At 42.1% G+C, this 19178-nt stretch overlaps 1 protein-coding gene across 2 annotated transcripts in view; it reads left to right on the top strand.

Annotated features, from left to right (window-relative positions):
- Positions 1-4186: 4186 nt before the first annotated feature.
- Positions 4187-19178, top strand: part of atp11b (ATPase phospholipid transporting 11B) — a 38349-nt gene continuing 23357 nt past the window's right edge. For both annotated transcript variants that reach the window (XM_062395345.1, XM_062395346.1), the window contains exons 1-12: positions 4187-4504; positions 11250-11366; positions 12461-12550; positions 13782-13862; positions 14100-14207; positions 14792-14920; positions 16093-16196; positions 16941-16988; positions 17309-17373; positions 17861-17942; positions 18028-18178; positions 18896-19093. In XM_062395345.1, the coding sequence (XP_062251329.1) occupies positions 4478-4504; positions 11250-11366; positions 12461-12550; positions 13782-13862; positions 14100-14207; positions 14792-14920; positions 16093-16196; positions 16941-16988; positions 17309-17373; positions 17861-17942; positions 18028-18178; positions 18896-19093 (1200 nt within the window). In that variant the 5' untranslated portion in view covers positions 4187-4477. The remainder of the gene's footprint in view (positions 4505-11249; positions 11367-12460; positions 12551-13781; positions 13863-14099; positions 14208-14791; positions 14921-16092; positions 16197-16940; positions 16989-17308; positions 17374-17860; positions 17943-18027; positions 18179-18895; positions 19094-19178) is intronic.

Raw genomic sequence — 19178 nt, forward strand, 5'->3', positions numbered from 1 at the left:
GAAACAATGTAGAAACCTCAGAGGGACAGAAGTGCAGCGTCTACTAGAACGTCAATGAAATAACAAGATTTATATCATTCATAAGAAAAGACAGTGTCTAAATGGAGAGTTGTATTTAAACATTTAAAGTCTACTTACATATAACATCTCACATAAGTGGAAGAAGCTTCATACAAAAAGTAATAATATCGTGGTTGAGCAGCAAAACTTTTCTGTAACACTTTGACTTAGAACATTTGTTTTCTGGATTCTATATAGTGTCATTGAAAAGCACAGAGCCTTCTCTTACTATATTCATGAGGACCTGCCATTAACAGAATGTATTCTCCCCTAAGGTTAAATCTAATCCTTCAAACAGCCGTTTAAACTGCAGGTTAAACACAGAGCTGTCAGACTCCACTAGTATTGTGGACTCTTATATTTCCAGAAATATAGTAAAACAAGACACGCACACAAACGCACGTACACACACACAAACACACACACTCACATGTGCAATTTGTCATCCATGACCAGGTACGGTGAAGTAGATGAAGAGCTGCCTTCCCTCTGACTCTCTGGGTCACAGAGTAAGGAGGTCAGGGTGTTAGGTGAAGAATTAGTAGCTCCCTAGGAAACCCAATAGCATCCACCTGGCCACACACACACAAACACACACAGACACACACACACACACAGACAGAGAGAGAGAGCTGCAGTGATTCACCAGGTTGTGACAAACTGCCTGAAGGAGCCGATAAGAAAACCCATACATACACACATACACACGTATAAAAGTATCAGAGTTTTGTAGATGTTTGTGTTTTTAATGTCTCGTTATTGTTGCGTTTGATAAATTGCAGTACAGTGCATTGGGTTGCAGTTGTAACACCTGAGTTTGTCCTCAAGAGGGAGACTCACACCACATATCAGATTTCAAACACAGCTTTTACTTTGGTAAATTATTAAATAGTAAACCAGTGGATAACGACATTCATCAACAAATGTTTTTACTCTCTGGAAATCTATTGTTCAACATTATGAGCGGTGCACTAAACCCACTTCCTTTGCTTTGTCCTGCCATGTTTTACTTGTTCATTACGTCCAAGACTAATAGTCAATTAGTATTGATTCGAAAATCCAATCCACTTGTGTTTCCTAGGTGGGCTGCCCGGCGGCCCGAGGTGCTGGTCCTCACAGGGGGACAAAGATTCATGTTGATGCAACAAGACAGAGACTTATATGCACACAGAGTGGAAGCCAAAGTCTGAGCAGGCATCCGTTACACAGGGGGGGGGGGGGGGGGGGGGTCTGTGGGAGGAACAACTTCTCCTAAGCCTATTAGTATTATTAGTGATACTTGGTGGTAATGATTGAAAGCCACTTAGCGCTGGTGTATTTACCAAGAGGATCAGCGACAGCATGGTTAAACAGGCCTGATGGATTACCTCAGTCTAATACTGAGAGGAGAGGAGACGAGACAAGGGGACAGGAGACGAGACGAGAGGAGACAGGAGGAGACAGGAGGAGACGAGATGATACTTTGAGATTAGATAAGTCCAGAAATTCAGCCCCTGTTTGCCTTTAACACCCAGAATCTATAAAACCTATATTTACAACCTCTGATGAAGGGGTTGGTTCCAAGATGTCAGGGGTGTTGCAACAGGGTGGACAAATCAGGGGCCACGAGCTGAGAGAAGGCCCCTGGGAAAAAGTTGTCTTATTTTGTCAGTTTCATCAGCCACAGTTTAAGTCATGTGAAATTGCACAACTAGCATGAAACATAGATTATAATCTAAAGCTTTACTATCATTTTACAGGATTCAATGAGACTAATGCTGCTCTTCAAGTTTAGTGCATTTAAAATGATAACATATAACATATTAATAACGTGTAGTGCATGAGCCTCACATGCAGTATGATAAATACTTCCAACCTGTTTGCCTTGAGCACTTAATATGTCAAGAATTGTAACATTAATGTGTAACTGAAGGTAAATTCAATACATGACTGGGAAGGCAGCCAGACATGATGTGGTATAACACCATCCACCTCCCTGGACGACATCAGGGGCATCATGGATCACAGGCTCCGCCGTCTGAGGCATGAAGATATTAAAGATAGAGCATTTCATCTGACAGCCTCTGTGCGTGGGCCACAGTGTAAGATAGGACTCAGGCGTCATGAAGTAAAGGAAATTACTGCAGCTGATATCATGTGAGTTGCATGGTTTCAAGATGTACAATAGGGACAAGATATTAGAAGACGGCACAACATATTTATGAAAAACATCACAGCTTTTATCGCATCATAACTTTAAAACTGAAAGATTCCATCTGTGTTTCTTTATAACCAGGAAGAGATTCCCCCTCATGTCAAAAAAGTTTCTTGACACCAACCCCATGTGCATCTCTGCCGATCCCTCACATGAAACTACCCGATCCAGCTGTGAGATGGGCGCTGCCAGATGTTGCTGCAGCGGCGTTATGTAAGGGTGTGTAACCTAGAGATTATATCCTGACTGTCACATGGAGATGGTTAGTCGCCGGGCTCACACACAACCACAGACAGATAGCGGATTAGCCACAGGATTTGCAGAGTAAAGCCGTCTTCTTTTTGGACATTTCTGACATGTCAGCAGAACCACACAATGGGCCCTGTGACACAGGCTGTTGTGCACGACAGACGAGGAGGTGTTGAACCCAAGATGTTGTGAGAACCCTGGTGCAGTCAGTGCCGAGCTCTGCTGACTCACTGAGAGGCCTAAAGCCGTGTGAATCCTGGAGATATATGCATGTTGGTGGCTTCACGATGGAGGGAGGGGGCGTCCTGTGGTAGAGTTGAGTCACACGTTTGCACCTTCAGGAGCAAATGTGAGCTTCTTAAGAATGATGCAAATACATTCCAATACATGTGTGTGTTCTGAAAGAAATGCCAGGAGGAGAAAGAGAACCCTCCGGACAGCTGCAGCGTTTCCTGCTCTAAATATAGCTGCTGGAGCACATTGATTACACAGGATCATTATCATTCGCCATCTTGCCTCTGTTGCCATTTATGGGAACCTCTCTTCAGTGTTTTTAATCACACACTTCACACTGGATCGATGGAGAAAAACGCACAGTACAGCCAAATCCTTCACTTGGATTTTCATAACCAAGCATTTCTCCCTCCTCCCTGTGGGGTATCGTCTGTGGCCCATACATTATCGACTGATTGGGATGTACATCAGCCAAGTGTCCAAGGAGGGGAGAGGAGGACTCATCAGTGTGAGAGAGCCACTACTCCGATGACCTTACTTTATGTGAGATGCCTCACAAGAGGAACCCGGGAACGACTGGAGGACTGGAGAGCACTAATGAGAGATTTAAAATAAAAGGCAAATGCTTCATCCACCTATTAGACTCACCCTGTAGCTCTGACTCAAAAAGATCATGTCCATAATTTCCATTCTTAAAATTGACGGCCGTATCGTCAGTCAAAGACAATGGAAGGACTGGTTACCTTCTCATGTTCAGTTAGGACCTTCCCTTAGGAGACGAGAAACCAACTCTCTGTGACTTAACAAACTGAAAACACGCTCGGGGGAAGCAAATCCACTTTGAGTCTCCACCTTGTGTTGGATCAGTGTCAAAACGTCTTCAACAGTTTGAAGAAAGTGCCTGGTAAGCAAGATGACTCAGAGCCCTGCATTATTACTACTGGGGATATTCACTACTAACACTTTGCAATGCAGTAAACACACAAGTGTAACAGTACTACTGCAATATCCATCTGTCTATCTGTCTATCTATCTATCTATCTATCTGTCTATCTATCTATATATCTTTGTATCTATCTGTCTGTCTGTCTGTCTGTCAAGCATAACAGCAAATAAAAACAACACTCGCACTCATATCTCTATATGTCTTTCTTTCTTTCCTGCTCTCTCTCTCTTTTTTTCTCTCTTTATCTTTCTTTCTATCTATCTATCTATCTCCCCTTCTTTCTCTCCCCGACCCTCCCTCTATCTATCTATCTATCTATCTATCTATCTATCTATCTATCTATCTATCTATCTATCTATCTATCTATCTATCTATCTATCTATCTATCCCTCCCTCCCTCTCTCCACACTCCCTCTCTCCATGATGTGGATGCACACCGGCAGCAGGGGGCGGTGAGAGGCCGCAGCAGAGCTTCTCTTCCCGGCAGTGAGCAGTGAGGTGGCAGGGTGAAGCTGATTGTGGCAGCAGAGCCCGTGATGGTGCGCAGCTCCGTGGACCTGGGGACCCGCAGACTGTCTCTTTAACCGGGGTCGTTCGCGTGACAGCACCGCGGAATGGGAAGGGCCGGACCGGTATCTCCTTCGCTCACTCTCACCGCGTGAATGTGTCGCGTAATGCGCCGGAGAGGAGCTTCCTGCCCGGGGAGACGTCTGTGCTTCTGGACGGTTTTGTTGGAGTAGCTGGTTGCTAGCGCGGAGCTAGCGGCGGAGCTCGCTACTTACTTCTTTTAAAGGATGCTACGGTGGATCCGGCAGCAGCTGGTAAAACCCCCGTTACCTTCCTTACCTAACGTTAGCCTGCACCAGCCCGCAGCGGCACACACTGAACTTAACCCGGGTTAGGCTGTGTCAACTTTGTTTGTATTTGTTTATTATTTTTTAGCGAGATAACCGAGCTAATGAGCTGCTGCCAATTTGTCCCCAAACATTGTTTTGTCACCGGGGACACTCAGGTGGAGGTTAGCCACCTTCCCGGCTAGCTCCCCCGAGCTGACACCGGGTAACTCTGCCTCACTAGTTGTGTGACCGGAGTTTGAATGTCAGTCGACGGGAAGTTTTGTTTCCTGCATGTTCTCTAAAAACTGAACAGTTGGAAAAACATAAAGATAAACAAGTCAACTCAGGTGATGCTAGCTAGCAAGGCTAACAGGGGAGGGGGGGACTTCTTGACGTTAAACAGCGATGCTAACTCACTTACAGGGACTTCACGAAGCTAACAGTTGCTCTGACATTAGCCTCAGCTCCTCAGCAGTAAAACTTACACTCACGTCTCTTAACTTTAACTTTAACACTCCACTGTGGCTTTTAACCTGTTTTTATTTACAGCTAAACCCCTGTTTACACCGACTGACATGTAGCATTAGCTTGTCGAGGGCTCACATATGTTCCTGTGTTTGCTGTGATCACCTGTTGTTTGCCCACAAACAGACACAGGCCGGTGCCTGAGGAATCACCTGAGCTGTGAATCAGCACTCACAGAACCGTGGTCATTAGGATATTTATGTTTATTTATGTTTGTCAAAGTAGAGTTTAAAATTTCTATGAGAACGAATAAAGTGAACATGAGAGTGTGGGGGGGGGGGGGGGGGGGCAGATGGAGGGCGTGAATGAATGAATGAGAAGGAGATTAGTCATATTGGCCTCTGGTGCAAAGGTGTGTCTGAGCTCCTGTGTCCCGGTTACTGGAGTCTCCCTGCTCGTGCACTGAGTTAGCCTGTCACTTATTAAAGTTTGAACAATGTGTACACACAAAGTTCTTCTGTCTGCTTTCAGAGATTAAAAAAAGCACCGCAGAGAGTTTGAGTCAAGTAGAGAGAGCTCCGTTCATTTGAACCGTTCCATATTACTGACCTACCCGGTTAATTAAAGAAAAAAATCTAATTAAAGATGCATCTCATCATCGTAACAGGCCTGATGGAAAAAGTTTGTCGGGGGCGATTTGTCTGACCTTGATAATCAGCAGGAGGGTAAAGCACAGGTGTTTGTTCTCTCAGAGTTTCTTATCTGTTTCTTTCTGGTGACTTTGGTCCATATGGAGAGGGTGAGGGAAGGAGGGGGAGGTGGGGGAGTCCTAACTGGCTGTGTGAAAGGCTTTTAATGTCTCTGGCAGTGCTGGCATCATGCTAGTGACGATGCATATATATCATAAAAGACCTGCTCTCATGACAGTACAAGGGGAAACTCATTCCAGCATGTCGTGAAATATAATTTTACTAATAATTAACTTTAATTTATAAAGTGCCTTTCCAAGAACATAGCAAGGGTAAAAAAAAGGATATCTAAATCATGCTGGAAGCAGGGCTTGATATGTCTGAACTGTGAGTTTGGTTATTGCTTCTGTGAACTAAGAGAAGAGATATTTCAAAAACAGACATTTCCTCTAACTGCGTTACAAAGCAATAATGAAGATCATGATGCAAAAAAAAAACAGGTTATGAAATGCTTCATGTTTCTCTCCCTGTATATTTAAACCAAAAGAAATGTCTAACTGTAAGTGAAACATTAATTTTAGTAACAAGAATGCAGATGAATATTTGATTTGGCATTTAAATCATGCATCTCAGGCCACATTTATACTCCTAAATTTACATTTTTAAACTACAATGATGTCTGTCCACATGAATTATTCAGAAAAATTCATATCACATGAGCATTTGCATACAATAGGAATATGTGTACCAATGTAAACAGGAAGCAGTTTGTCTACTTGCTAAGTTATTACGAACAAGATACAACAGTGGAAAGTATAACCAGGTATTTCATCTCTTGTACCGACAATGAGGTGGAACCGTTACTAAAAAGATTTGTATTCTCCGCTGGTAGTCGAGTCATGATTAGTAAGAACCAATCAGGAAGCAAACACAAATGTTTCCACATTTGCATGTCCACACCGCGACGCAGCCAAAGAGTTTTCAAACTAAAGTAGAGACGGTATTTTCCAAACATCTCAGTTTTTGGTGCTTTAAATATTTTTGGTGTAAACGGTGATTTGTTTTTAAACATAACCGAAGCAGTGTGAGTTTAGCCTGTTGAGCTAACAGGATGTCCCACACGTTTACACTGTTTGTTTATGATCTTTCTCTCTGCAGCGACAATCAACTATAATAAACCAGTAAAACGTCTGATAATCAACTGGTCTATGCCCCAGTTGATAAAACTGTAAAGTTCCTTATCACCTCTAGCTGTTTTTCTGGCTATTCATTCTATACCATATGTTATTAGATATATGTTTGGCGTGCCTATGGTCATGTTAGCATTGCTCTTGTCATCAGTGATACTGTCAGAATCAACATCACTGCGTCTGACTGCAGACCGGCTCGTGCTCTTCTTCTCTTTTCTGCAGTATTCCGCTCTTTACCATCACTCTTTATGCAACTCAATCTCTTCCTACTATCATCTCTGATTAGCTCATCCCATCTGATTAGATGCCTCTGTAATACGACTCAGTGCTTTGCCTTTATTGTGAGGCCTAAGTCTGTCTCCCAGGCGTTGTTCAGGGAAATGATTTCCCACAAAGCTCTGAGGGACCTGTAGGCTTCACGCAGGCAGTAATTACCTGTCAGCCTACAAATTGATGAAGGCATGAAAGTCTGGGAACTGACAGTAATATATTATACATTTTAATTGCAGCTTTTTCAGTGCTTAATGTCAGTGCTGTGCTTTAAAACCTATTTCGGGGCTGTGCTCGCTCAGTGGACCTGTGGGGTGGCTAGCATCTAGGTAGACTGCATTAATAACTGAAGTGTAGTCACAGTATTTCTGGTTTAACAGCACCGTGGCGGGAAGGTGACTGGTGTTTGTTTACTCTGAAAGATGTCACAGCCCTGTAAAGAGGCGAAATGACTGGGTCCACCCTAGTGTTATGTTTACAGCACTGCCGATCAGAGCTGCAGCCAATATGATTAACAAATGTAGGGCGGACCGATGGTTTAACAGGGAGGGACTCATCCACAAACATGAAATAATTATAGCATTATTCACTATTGCTTCATATATGCTGCCTCAAGTAGCGCACACAACTCAGGCTGTTGATTTTTGAGAGACCACAGCACAGCACAGGCACATTAGCATTGTTTATTTGTATTATTATCTGCTGTTAGAGGTAGAAATCACCAGATCCTCCCATAGTGACTGATTACTACATCAAAGCTACATTGCAGTGCTGACAGGAACATTGGTTAAGGCGCTTCCCGCTTCATTTCTCAATCACACATCTGTTACAGTTACAAAAGAAAGTTAAGTGTGTCCCTTTCCAGCAACCAAGCTGAACTTAAGCTATCGTGTGCAAGAAAATAAATGATTAAGCAACCTAACTTGACACTTGATTGATGTGATGGTGATCGAGAACCTCAGACTCCTCAGACTGGGCGGAGAATGAGAAATTATGTTAAACCTTAATTACTCATACTGTGGCAAGCCGCCATTTGTCCTGTTTCATGATGAAGCAACGTTTTTGACACTTCTTATTATAACATAAAAGAGCTTTAACTTAAACTTAACTTTCACGCTGTTGCTTCCAACATATTGACCCGTCCTGATGCATAAATGGGCCATTAAAGAACACATTCTGTTTGGCTGCTCCGTAACGGGCGTATAGTTCTCAGCAGGCAGACAGACCTGACCTTAATACCTGCCCTTTCTCTGTGTACCTGTCACTCGGCTCGGAAGCGCATGAGCGCATCCTGTGTGCACGGTCACTGCGTACTCACAACAATGAGCCCTCATTGACATGCATCGGTGGGGACTTATCCAATCCAGGGCCATTTCAATATTTATAACATCGTTTGGGGGCTCTGCTAAATTGTTGAATAGAGTATATGGCACTAACCTCTATTGAAAGTGGAAGAACTGCTTCTCTGTATTGAAGCGTCTGATATCAGATGGTAGTGATGATGATGCTACTCACAGATGGTTTGTATCATCCAGTCTTGAGCCGGATAAAGTTTTGTTCACAGCAGTAGATTGTCTCAAACAGAGATGTAAACTTTGGTACATGTCTCCTCAGGATGGGAAAACCTGAACTGTGGGGAGTTGTTGTAGTGAGCATTGGACTTGTTGTTGCTTTGCAGCTCATTGCTTTCAGGTTCCAGGTTGTCAGGCACATCAGCTGGTTCCACTTTAAGTGTCATAGCTAATATGTTCAGCTTCTTGTTTACTTCAACCACCATTGCAGGCTTTTGCAGTTTTACCCCTTTCCAAGTTGCATCTGCCCGACATGTGTGGCTTTTAATCACAGTGATTCCTCCCTTGTATCAAACCTTCTTGTAATCTCACCCTGAAAATTAGGACATTGGGGAGTATTTCTTATGAGGTTTTATCATGAAATCAATTCTGTCATGAAAATGTTCTTAAAAGATGTAATACATTAAGTTCCTTGTGGGCTGGATAAAATAGTCTCATGTGCTGCATGCAGCCCGGAGGCCTGACGACCCCCACCGCTGGTTGATGTGCTCAGCTGAACTTCCTGCTTAATACAATCTGATGATTTAATTCCGACTTGTGTTGAAAGACTAATAAGAAACAAACTGTGCTTTTCTGTGAGCTGGTAGATGATTTCTTTCCAGAAATAATTACCTGACTCTTCAGCAGGTTTAATTTAATTTAAGAATTTTAGAGTCTACTGTTCATCAGAATTCCACATAGCACGTTACACTGCCAGGGTTCATTCATTTACTGGAAGTTTGTGAGAACTTCCTCTGTTGGCTGCATATCCCAGCTCAGGAATTCACAGTTAGTTGAGAAATGCTGCTGTTTGCCATTACTGAGTGGGTCGGCACGCTGCTGAGACTCGTGTGTCTCCACTCTAGGGTTTGTTCGACCATGTGATTTGTGTTTTCTCTCGAAGTTTCTGTATCTTCTTAATAGGAAGCATTTAAATGAGTGGTTAACCATGACAGACATCTGTGAGACAAACATATGACTGTTCAACTCTAACAGCTTGTTTTTCGTCATTGGAGCTCAAGATTTTGCTAATTTCTTTGCCTCGAAAACAAGTAATCGGTGATGTTCAGTGTGAGAAAGCAATTGTGTTGTTTCAGGCTTCACAAGTTGAAGTCCAGAGGTCAGAAGTTGATCTAACTCATACATTAAGAGGTTATTTTGCTGTTATTCTACTGTAGCCAAATCCATTTTCTGTGTGCTGAGCAAAGGACAACTGTGACTAAGATGAAAATGAATGCACCTAAACGACAGAGAAATATCACATAGATGCTCTTTTGAAAGCTCGGAGCAAAGTGGAAAAGAATGGATCAGTAGAATTGGAAAATCCTGACAAAACAAAACGTGTCTTGTATATCGACTTCATAAGGTGAAAACACTTCTGATGTATCAGAAATTGTTATCGGCCCTCTTCATGCTCTCCCAAAGTAAAGGAATAGTCACGTCAATTTCCTCAAAACCTTTGTTTCTCAACAGTATACCTGCCTGTTTAATGTTTCCTCTTTCTCCTATCATAACTGACATACCAGACAGAAACATTTCAGCACACAGAATGGCACCTACAGCCAAGGCAGTACATCTCCTCCTTGTTAGCATTGTGAAAGCAAACAAACCACAACTGCTTTTTCTTTGCCAATAGCCAGACCGCTCCGGAGGGGCTGCTGATGTAGAGCGTGAGCAGCCAGGTCTTTGCTTGGTGATCGGACTGTAAAGTCTGAGCACTTAACTCATCAGCTTTAGCTTTGCATCACAGATGTTTGACTCAACATTTTAAAGAGTCTAGTTTGTTTAGCTTTAGGTGTGGTGCTTTTGTTTGTAAACCAGAAATAAGCAGCACAGCGAGAGCACAAGAGAAAGGCACTAATAGTTTGCTTGTGTCCCTGTGCAAGTGATTCAATGTGTGTGTGACGTGGCACAGATACATTCCTCTGTGTGTGCGTATGGGTGTGAGTGCATGTCACACTTGCGTCATACAAATTTGCAAAAGGGTGGAAGCACTTGTATTAACCTTCCTATTGTAGCAGCTGGCTTGTGACAGAAAGGACAGTCCCAGAAATAGAAGTTAAAACTAAGCAAGTCGGAACATACTCCAGTAAATTAACCTGAGTTCACAACAGTTACCAAACTACTTTCAATGCTTCACTTTATTGCTGTGGTTAGAGGTACAAGAGTTTATAAGTTGATTGACAAGACTATTATTTGTCAAACTAGCTGTCTGTGTTTTTCATAGTTTGGAATAAAATGTTATGTCATCATACTGTAACTCAATAACAGTAGTTATTAGTTATGAATTATTAATTATTTTGATAGTGATGGGCTGGAAAGAATGAATGTTTCAGTTGTTTATTGAAATGAAGATTAATGTCTCAATTTATTTGCTTAAAAAAAGTGAACAAGGCAAAAGCTCATTTTCAAACAAATATACCCAAATGTTTTGTTTACAATATGAATCAAAGGAAAGTTAGAAGTATTTAAATTCAGGAAGATCCACCAGGAAATCTTGTGCACATCCCTTCTTTTCCATCTCTCCACACCTTCTCTCTTCTCATGTATCCTTCCCTTCCCTCAGGGCTTTGACCCCCCTCATCAGAGCGAGACCAGAACGGTTTATGTGGCAAACCGCTTCCCCCAACATGGCCACTACATACCGCAGCGCTTTGCCGACAACAGGATCATCTCATCCAAGGTACCAACTGGCGCCGGAGCCAGTTTTTTTTACTCTCTTTTGAATAAAAGGAAGTAACGATTCACTTCTCCACAAATGTTTTAACTTGTGTCATGACGCTTCCTCTCATCACACAACCACCAATCTAGATGAGATATAGATGCACCTTTTTTAGAGGTTTTCTTTTGATCACAAATAAGATGGTTTGAGGCACTTCTTTTTTTTTAAGATATGAATCTTGTCACTGCGTGACAGTATATATATATATATTAAAAAAAAACATATATTTCTAGCACCAGTGTGACTAGTTTTGAAAATTTAAGTCTGGAGTTTTGTTGCACTGGCTGCGATTCGTCAATAAGGAGATCAACACACACACACAAGTTCTTTTGGTGGTGAGAGGATTCTTCGGTTAGCTAGAAGAAGGTGGAACAAAAGGATAATCCACCAGCAGTGATGTCTGTTATTGATTAGGCAGCAGATGAAATGATTGACAGTCAGGTTAAGTTACCTCAGTAACTACTGAATTGATTTCCAGCGATACTTGAGAGACAGATACTACTTGGTGGATCTGTTTGTTTATGTGACGCTTTCACCTCAATCACAAAATTCAAACTTCCTGCAGCTGTTCTCTCAACACAACGCTGCACAGGAAGTGATGACTTGAGATCAAACGGTAAAACAAAAGTAGTCACAGCAGCGAGTGAGCAGCTCAGCACAAGTGGGTGAGCTCCTGCAGCATGTGCCTTCTCTACAGGATGTCAACCTCCTGTTTACTGAAAGAGTCTTTATGAAAACATCTGAGGCTCAATACAGAAAAACAAAAACGTATTTCCTCTGTATTGATCTCACCTTATATTTGTCGGCCATGAAGTATCATGTAAATGTGCAATACTATACCAAACATGGCTTTTGTTTCATACTACACAGTTAAACTCTAAACCCTAATTCAAGGTATTCCTATTCTTAATTTGGCCATTTATAATCTGAGATAGGATAGACTTACTGCCTCATACATTTGTGTAATATTGAATTGTTTTACTTGCCTTATCTTCTGCATGTATAGTCTGTATTTATGTTAACACTAACTGTATATTTTCGTCTTTCTCTTTCAGTACACCATTTGGAATTTTATCCCAAAGAATCTGTTTGAGCAGTTCAGGAGAATTGCCAACTTCTATTTCATCATCATCTTCCTCGTACAGGTAAAACCCTCACCACTGCACAAACGCTAACTACTCCTTATTGTGGGAACACTGTACATGCTCTGTTCATTCAGATGGTCACGGGACAAGGGTGTCCTCAGCTTTCTTGCACTAAACACAAATGTGCGTGTCTTCAATACAAACGTCTGTTTGTGCACGAGCTACTGACTCACAGACTTCCAGGGCCCAGCAGAGAGACAGGTCTGCATCTGTATTAACACCCACACATTTAATAATATGTGGGACTTTACAAGCCGTCTCGAGGCGTCTGGCCTTCACTTTGCATCCGTCAGCTTTTGGGGATGGAGGATTTGGCTTTCAAATTTCCAGGCTTCTCCTTATTCATTTGGACCTGGGTAGTGAGGCCAGTGTAATTGACTTGACTGTGTCTAAAGCTCATTTCCACCCACTCAGCTTAGTCTCAAATCAGTTGTTATCTTGACATTTTGAACAAGACATTTTCTTCGATTGCAGTCGTGAACATTTTATAGGTGGCCTGGCTTGGATTCATAGATAACTGCTGTGAATGGAAGCGAGATGCATTTTCAGCCAATAGCGCCACTCATGGTTTATAATCAACCCACTGTTGAAACCTTTATCCCCGTGCTCCAATTATCTGTGCTTCTCTAAACTATTGGGGCATTTGCTCATCTGCAAAAAAGTTTTTTCCATATAGGTCTGGCAGGTGGCTGAGTGACGATATATATAAACCACAAACACCCGCAGTTTGAATCAAGCCTGTCGTGTCATATCCGCTCTGACTCTGCTCTCATTTCCTGCCTCTCTATATTATCAACTGTTCAAAAATGACACCGAAACCCTTCAAACAGTTACGGGTATGAATATGTGTAAAACCCACAAAGTTTGACTCCAGCTTAATGCCTTAAACCGTTCATCACTGATTCACATGAGGTTCAGAAAGCTGAGGAAACATTTACTGGTCTGGGTGTGTGGGGGTTTGGTTGTGTGTGTGTGGGGGGGGGGGGGTGCGTGTGGGGGGGGTTGTAGTTCTGAGGTGACGGTTTACCTTTAGGGAAGTTATGTAGATTTCCTGTTTGAAACATCAGCTACTGCTTCTCTGTTGATGTTCTAAGTTTCTAGTCTTCTCTCTCAACAGGACACACCCGCTTCACTGAGTATGTGGTATAACTCTTTTTTTCCACCACTGCACTTCCAATTTGTTGACACCTCTGCAACCCCCCTCTCCCCCTCCCTGTATTTGTCTTTCCAGTTAATGATAGATACTCCAACTTCCCCAGTTACCAGTGGGCTGCCTCTTTTCTTTGTGATCACAGTAACTGCTATAAAACAGGTGAGCTTCCTCTTTATTCAGCTGAAAAGAGGGAACTTAAGATAAATGCAGTTTAATATCAAATTTTTTTCAGCTTAGTTTAATATTTATAAACTCATATAAAACTGTTACAAGTTTACAGTTGATCAGTGGCTAGTTGTCACTGCTGTTTAACTCTAATACAATATTATATTAAAATATAATGTGCTACTTGTGAGCTGCTCTGTTTGGTCGGCCACTGACTGATTGTTCTCTTAGGGCTACGAGGACTGGCTGAGACACAAGGCGGACAATGAGGTGAATGGGGCTCCAGTGTTTGTGGTTCGCAGTGGAAGTCTGGTCCAAACGAGATCTAAAAACATCAGGGTAAGACGACAGAAACCTGGGCCATGAGTGACCCTGAAATACCCTCTCACACCTCACGGCCAATACTCATCACTCACTGTAGCTCGCCTGTTAAATGCCTTCTGCTAGATAGGGCTTTGTAGAACTAGACCTTACAGAAGAAATGTAAGGTCTAGGGAGCTTTTCTTCATGTGACAGGACATCACAAACTGAAGCATCAACAACAACCAACACAAATGTATGGAATGTCGTGTGAATGATGCATTTGTTGCAGTGACACAGACAACATCTAATTATGGAGCTTTCTATAGAAGGAATGATCTAGAATGCATGAAAAATCCACCACTGCAAATGTTAAGACATTCCTGTAGGCAGACGTATTATCTAACACAGCCAATCATTTTAAGCTGTTTTTAAATACTTGTTTCATAGTTTGAAGGCATGTTGGACAAAAGCATATAACGTTGACCGTAAGAAATGCATATTAATGTTTCATAAATTGAGAAAAACGCTACTTAAGGGGGAGGAAAGTTCAGTTCTAACCATTGAGACATTGTGTATTGTACTGTGTGAGTGTCTGAGTGTTATTCTGTCTGTCCATCCAGGTTGGGGACATTGTTCGTGTGGCTAAAGATGAAACGTTTCCCGTGGACCTGGTGTTGCTGTCGTCGGATCGTGCAGACGGCACCTGTCACATCACCACAGCCAGCCTGGATGGAGAGACCAACCTTAAGGTCTGTATGCTGGAGTGTGTTAGGAGCATATGTGACAATATGAGACAATATGATCTGTGGTGTGTTCTTTTTCCATAACAAGCTCTGGGATATAAACTTGCAAACTCCACAAGCCTGCTGCAGCACCTTAAAGAGGGGCTGTTGAGTACAAACACTAAATAAATTTTAGATCCAGTCAAAATTAAAGTTTTGTGTTGTGTAGCCTTGTGTTGTGAGGCACTGCAGCTAGTGGAGATTTAGGAATCTACTTAACAGTGATAGCTGCAGTAATGCGCACTGATAGTCCTGAAACACAAGGCTAATGAGCCTCATATTGAAGCTTTAAGCAGCGATAACCTTATTGAGACTCACCGTTTGCATATATTGAGAATGTGTCTATAATTGGTCAGAAGATGGAGTTTGCTTCACCTCTGTCTGCAAGACATATTTCAGTGCTGAACTCTCTTATACCCTCTCCTCTTCCCTCTCTTCCTCACCTCCCAGGCTTGCCAGAGGCTATTTAGCCTAATTGTCTCTCTAACGGTTTCCTGCTGCTGCTGTTACAGTTTATTTATACAAATTAGGGGAGTTGTTGTTTTGGTCTAGTAATGTGTTTGTACAGTTAATGTAGCCTTTTGAGATATTCATAGGTCTCTATATCATCTCCACTGCAGCTGTTGGCCTTCTGGTTACTGCAGTCATACTGCAGTAGTACCTTCACTTTAGGAGTATCTTAACACAGACTGTCAAAATACTGCAGAGTCAGTATCGCTGGATCACATATCTGTTCTGGAAAGTGGTTGCAGACTTGGGTGTGAGAGAGCTAACAACTCAAAAGGACAACGTTTCTTTAGGTAATACTTAATACAGAAGTGAAAGATGTATTTCTATAGCACCTAAGTACATGATAACATAAATATCAGATGTTAAAGAACTTTCCTCTAAAAACATATTTTATTCAATGTTTAAAAACAGGTAAAGTTCTAGTCTCCTCAGGGAAGGAGTCGCTGAGCAAACAGCAAGTGTTGTTTGTAAGATCTTAGATTCTGGCCTGGAGCATAGGAATGGAGTGCCTCTATAACAAAACTGGGGGCCAGACCTTTCTGAGCTTTAAAAATAATTAAAAGAATCACATTTAATGTATCTTTCGGGACCATTAACTGTCCTTGTGTGTTGTGTCTGTATGTTTGTAGACCCACTTCTCTGTGGCGGAGACATCCGTGTGTCAGTCAGTGTCCCGGCTGGAGTCTCTGCAGGCTGTGGTGGAGTGTCAACAGCCAGAAGCTGACCTGTACAGGTAATCCGCCCCTGCCTTTAGCCACACCCACACACAAAGCACTCCCAGCTAAACCCATATTACAACATTGGACAATTTGTTTCCGCAAAATTAGATTAATTAAATTAGCTATAATTAGATTTTTGTGTGTTTTAATCTCTTTCTTTATTTTTGGTTGACAATTTATTGCTGTTAGGCTGTAAATAAAGAAAGTTAATTTTACATATTTAATTTAGAATCCATTCTATTCACTAGACCTAATTTCTTATGTGGTAATAACATGTGTGCTGGGAGGGAGAGTATCTCTGTGGCAGAGATGCAGTGGGATGTAAAGGAAGATCAGTACATGCTGAAATGCATCATTGCTTTCTAAATGAAATCCAGCTGAATCTGCCTGTTTTCTTTGTTTAACATTATTATTTTTTGTGAACATAGATTCACTCTCACAGTTACAGAAACGCTGTTCACCGCAGAGCTCGTTCTCTGTTGGTCCATGGCTCAGTCAAACTACACAGGCTGCAGAGACATTAATCTAATGCCTGCCAGAATCTGGCTAAGGGGGAGAAATGTGATTTCTGACCGGCTGTATATAAATACAGACTATACAGTAACCAGGTTATTGCTGAGCCTGTGAAAGCCTTTCCAATCATTTCATGAATGTACATGATTTATTCCTCTGTGTGTGTGCATGTGCTTGCGTGCACACACCTTTTTGTTACTGCCTCTCTCGGTCCACTCAAATGAAATTCCTTTGGTCTTTTCCAGGTTTGTTGGTCGGATTACGGTGACAGAGCACGGGGAGGAGATTGTCAGGTGAGATCCGATTTATCCAGCTGGTTGAACTAATAATTATAAATGTGCAAGAGGAACTAGAGACATTCAAAACAGGATGATGAAGGCTTTAAGAAGAGCACCAAGAGTTTTTTGTCCCTGGATAATGTTAGAAATACCCATTGATTCAAAAAAGAGTTAATTCGCAGAATGCATTCTCAAATGTGAATGATTAATTATGTTTACAAAATATTAATGAGCCTCATGCACTGTTTTTATAAAGGTCTTGTTAGTACCGGAGTCATAGAACCACATCTGTCTTTGTCTGTATTTATATATTTTTATGTTTGCTTCCATGTCAGGCCTCTAGGTCCGGAGAATTTACTGCTGCGAGGGGCCAGGTTGAAAAATACCAAAGAGATTTTTGGTGAGTCGATACAGTGAGAAGCACAATACATGATTCAACTGAGAAGGAAGCAGCTGCAAAGAAAATCTGTGTGTTGCAATGGGAAGATTCAAGTTGACCTGAGAAAGAGAAAGAAAGACAAAGTATAGTTGCTCAAGAACAAATAGTTTGTGAATTATATCCAGTGGAGAATGGAAGCATGAGAACAGGCTGATGCAGCTTTGTTTGCTGAGATACAAACAGGGCCAAGCTCCGTGGACATTATGGGAAGGCCAGGCTGCTCATTATCATATGGCTGAGGTCAGATTATGTTAACTGAAGACTGTGCTCGTAGACTGGATATTAAAAGGGTTTGACTGTAATGTATGATAGTGTATGCTGCTGTTGTTGTAATTGCTTGGCATGGGAAACTCAAGCCAAGGATTTGCCAGGGACACTTGGAGAATTTTGATGTCTTATACGCATTATCAATAGACCATGGTCTCACAAACCAACTCTGCTGTTGTAGCTGTGGCAGTTTACACAGGGATGGAGTCCAAGATGGCCCTCAACTATAAGTGCAAGTCCCAGAAGCGCTCTGCAGTGGAGAAGTAAGCACTTTTCTGTTGCCTCTCAAGTTCCTGCTTCCGAATATACTTAATAAAACATTCCACTTAACATAATTCTCTGTGTCAGGTCCATGAATACCTTCCTACTCATCTACCTGGGCATCCTGCTGTTCGAGGCGGTCCTCAGCACCATCCTGAAGTACGCCTGGCAGGCCGCGAACAAGTGGGACGAGCCCTTCTACAACCAAAAGACTGAACAGGAGAAAAACAGCAGTCCGGTTAGTCTGCTTGGAAATAAGCTGCAGCTCAACACATTCTTATTGATTTGTTTCTTGTTAGAACTGCAGGCTATCAGCGGCAGAGACAGGAGGAAGTGAGATATTCAACATTATGTTTTTTTTACCTTCATCCACTTTCCTATTTCTACTTTCTGTCACCTGCGGATATACTTACACGAAGGTAGTGAAGATATAAAGATGTATAATAGTTTGAATCTTTGTGTATACACACAGTCGGGAGGTCTGTGTTTCAAGAATTTTTGACTCGGCATAATAGAGGAAGTGCCAGCCACAGGACAAGTGTGCTCGCCCATCAGCCGGCCTGCCAACACCAATCAGTCAGCAGCCTCTATGTATTAAGACAGAGAGACAAAAAAATCTAAGTTGTAAACTGGACATCCTGCTCCCCTGAGACCGAGCCGAATAACAGCAATAAAACAATGGCCATGTTTTTAGATTTAGTGTCACGCTGACCCTGTTAGAGTCTAAACCTTTGACCAATTATCTCACACTTTCATTACTCCAGGTCTAACATCTTATTATCACTTATTCATAGCTGGTGATACTCAGGCTGCTTTCGTTTTAAAAGGATTAGAGCTGACGCATCATTAGTGTGAGTGTGAAATAGACGTGCATTAAGCACATCTATTTTGCTGTCTCGCTATTACCCTTATAGTTTAAGACAATAATAACGTGATTCTCTCCCGCCTCCTTCAGATCTTGAAGTTCATCTCAGACTTCTTGGCATTTTTGGTTCTCTACAACTTCATCATCCCCATCTCACTGTACGTTACTGTGGAGATGCAGAAGTTCCTGGGCTCCTTTTTCATTGGCTGGGATTTGGACCTTTACCACGAGGAAACTGACCAGAAAGCTCAGGTCAACACCTCCGACCTCAATGAGGAGCTGGGGCAGGTATGGAGAAAAAGTACACACACACACACAATCACACACACACAGTGAAAGTCTAAGAACCGATATGATTAATTGATAATTCCGG

This window comes from Platichthys flesus, chromosome 9 (assembly GCF_949316205.1).
Source record: "Platichthys flesus chromosome 9, fPlaFle2.1, whole genome shotgun sequence".
Classification (NCBI taxonomy): domain Eukaryota; kingdom Metazoa; phylum Chordata; class Actinopteri; order Pleuronectiformes; family Pleuronectidae; genus Platichthys; species Platichthys flesus.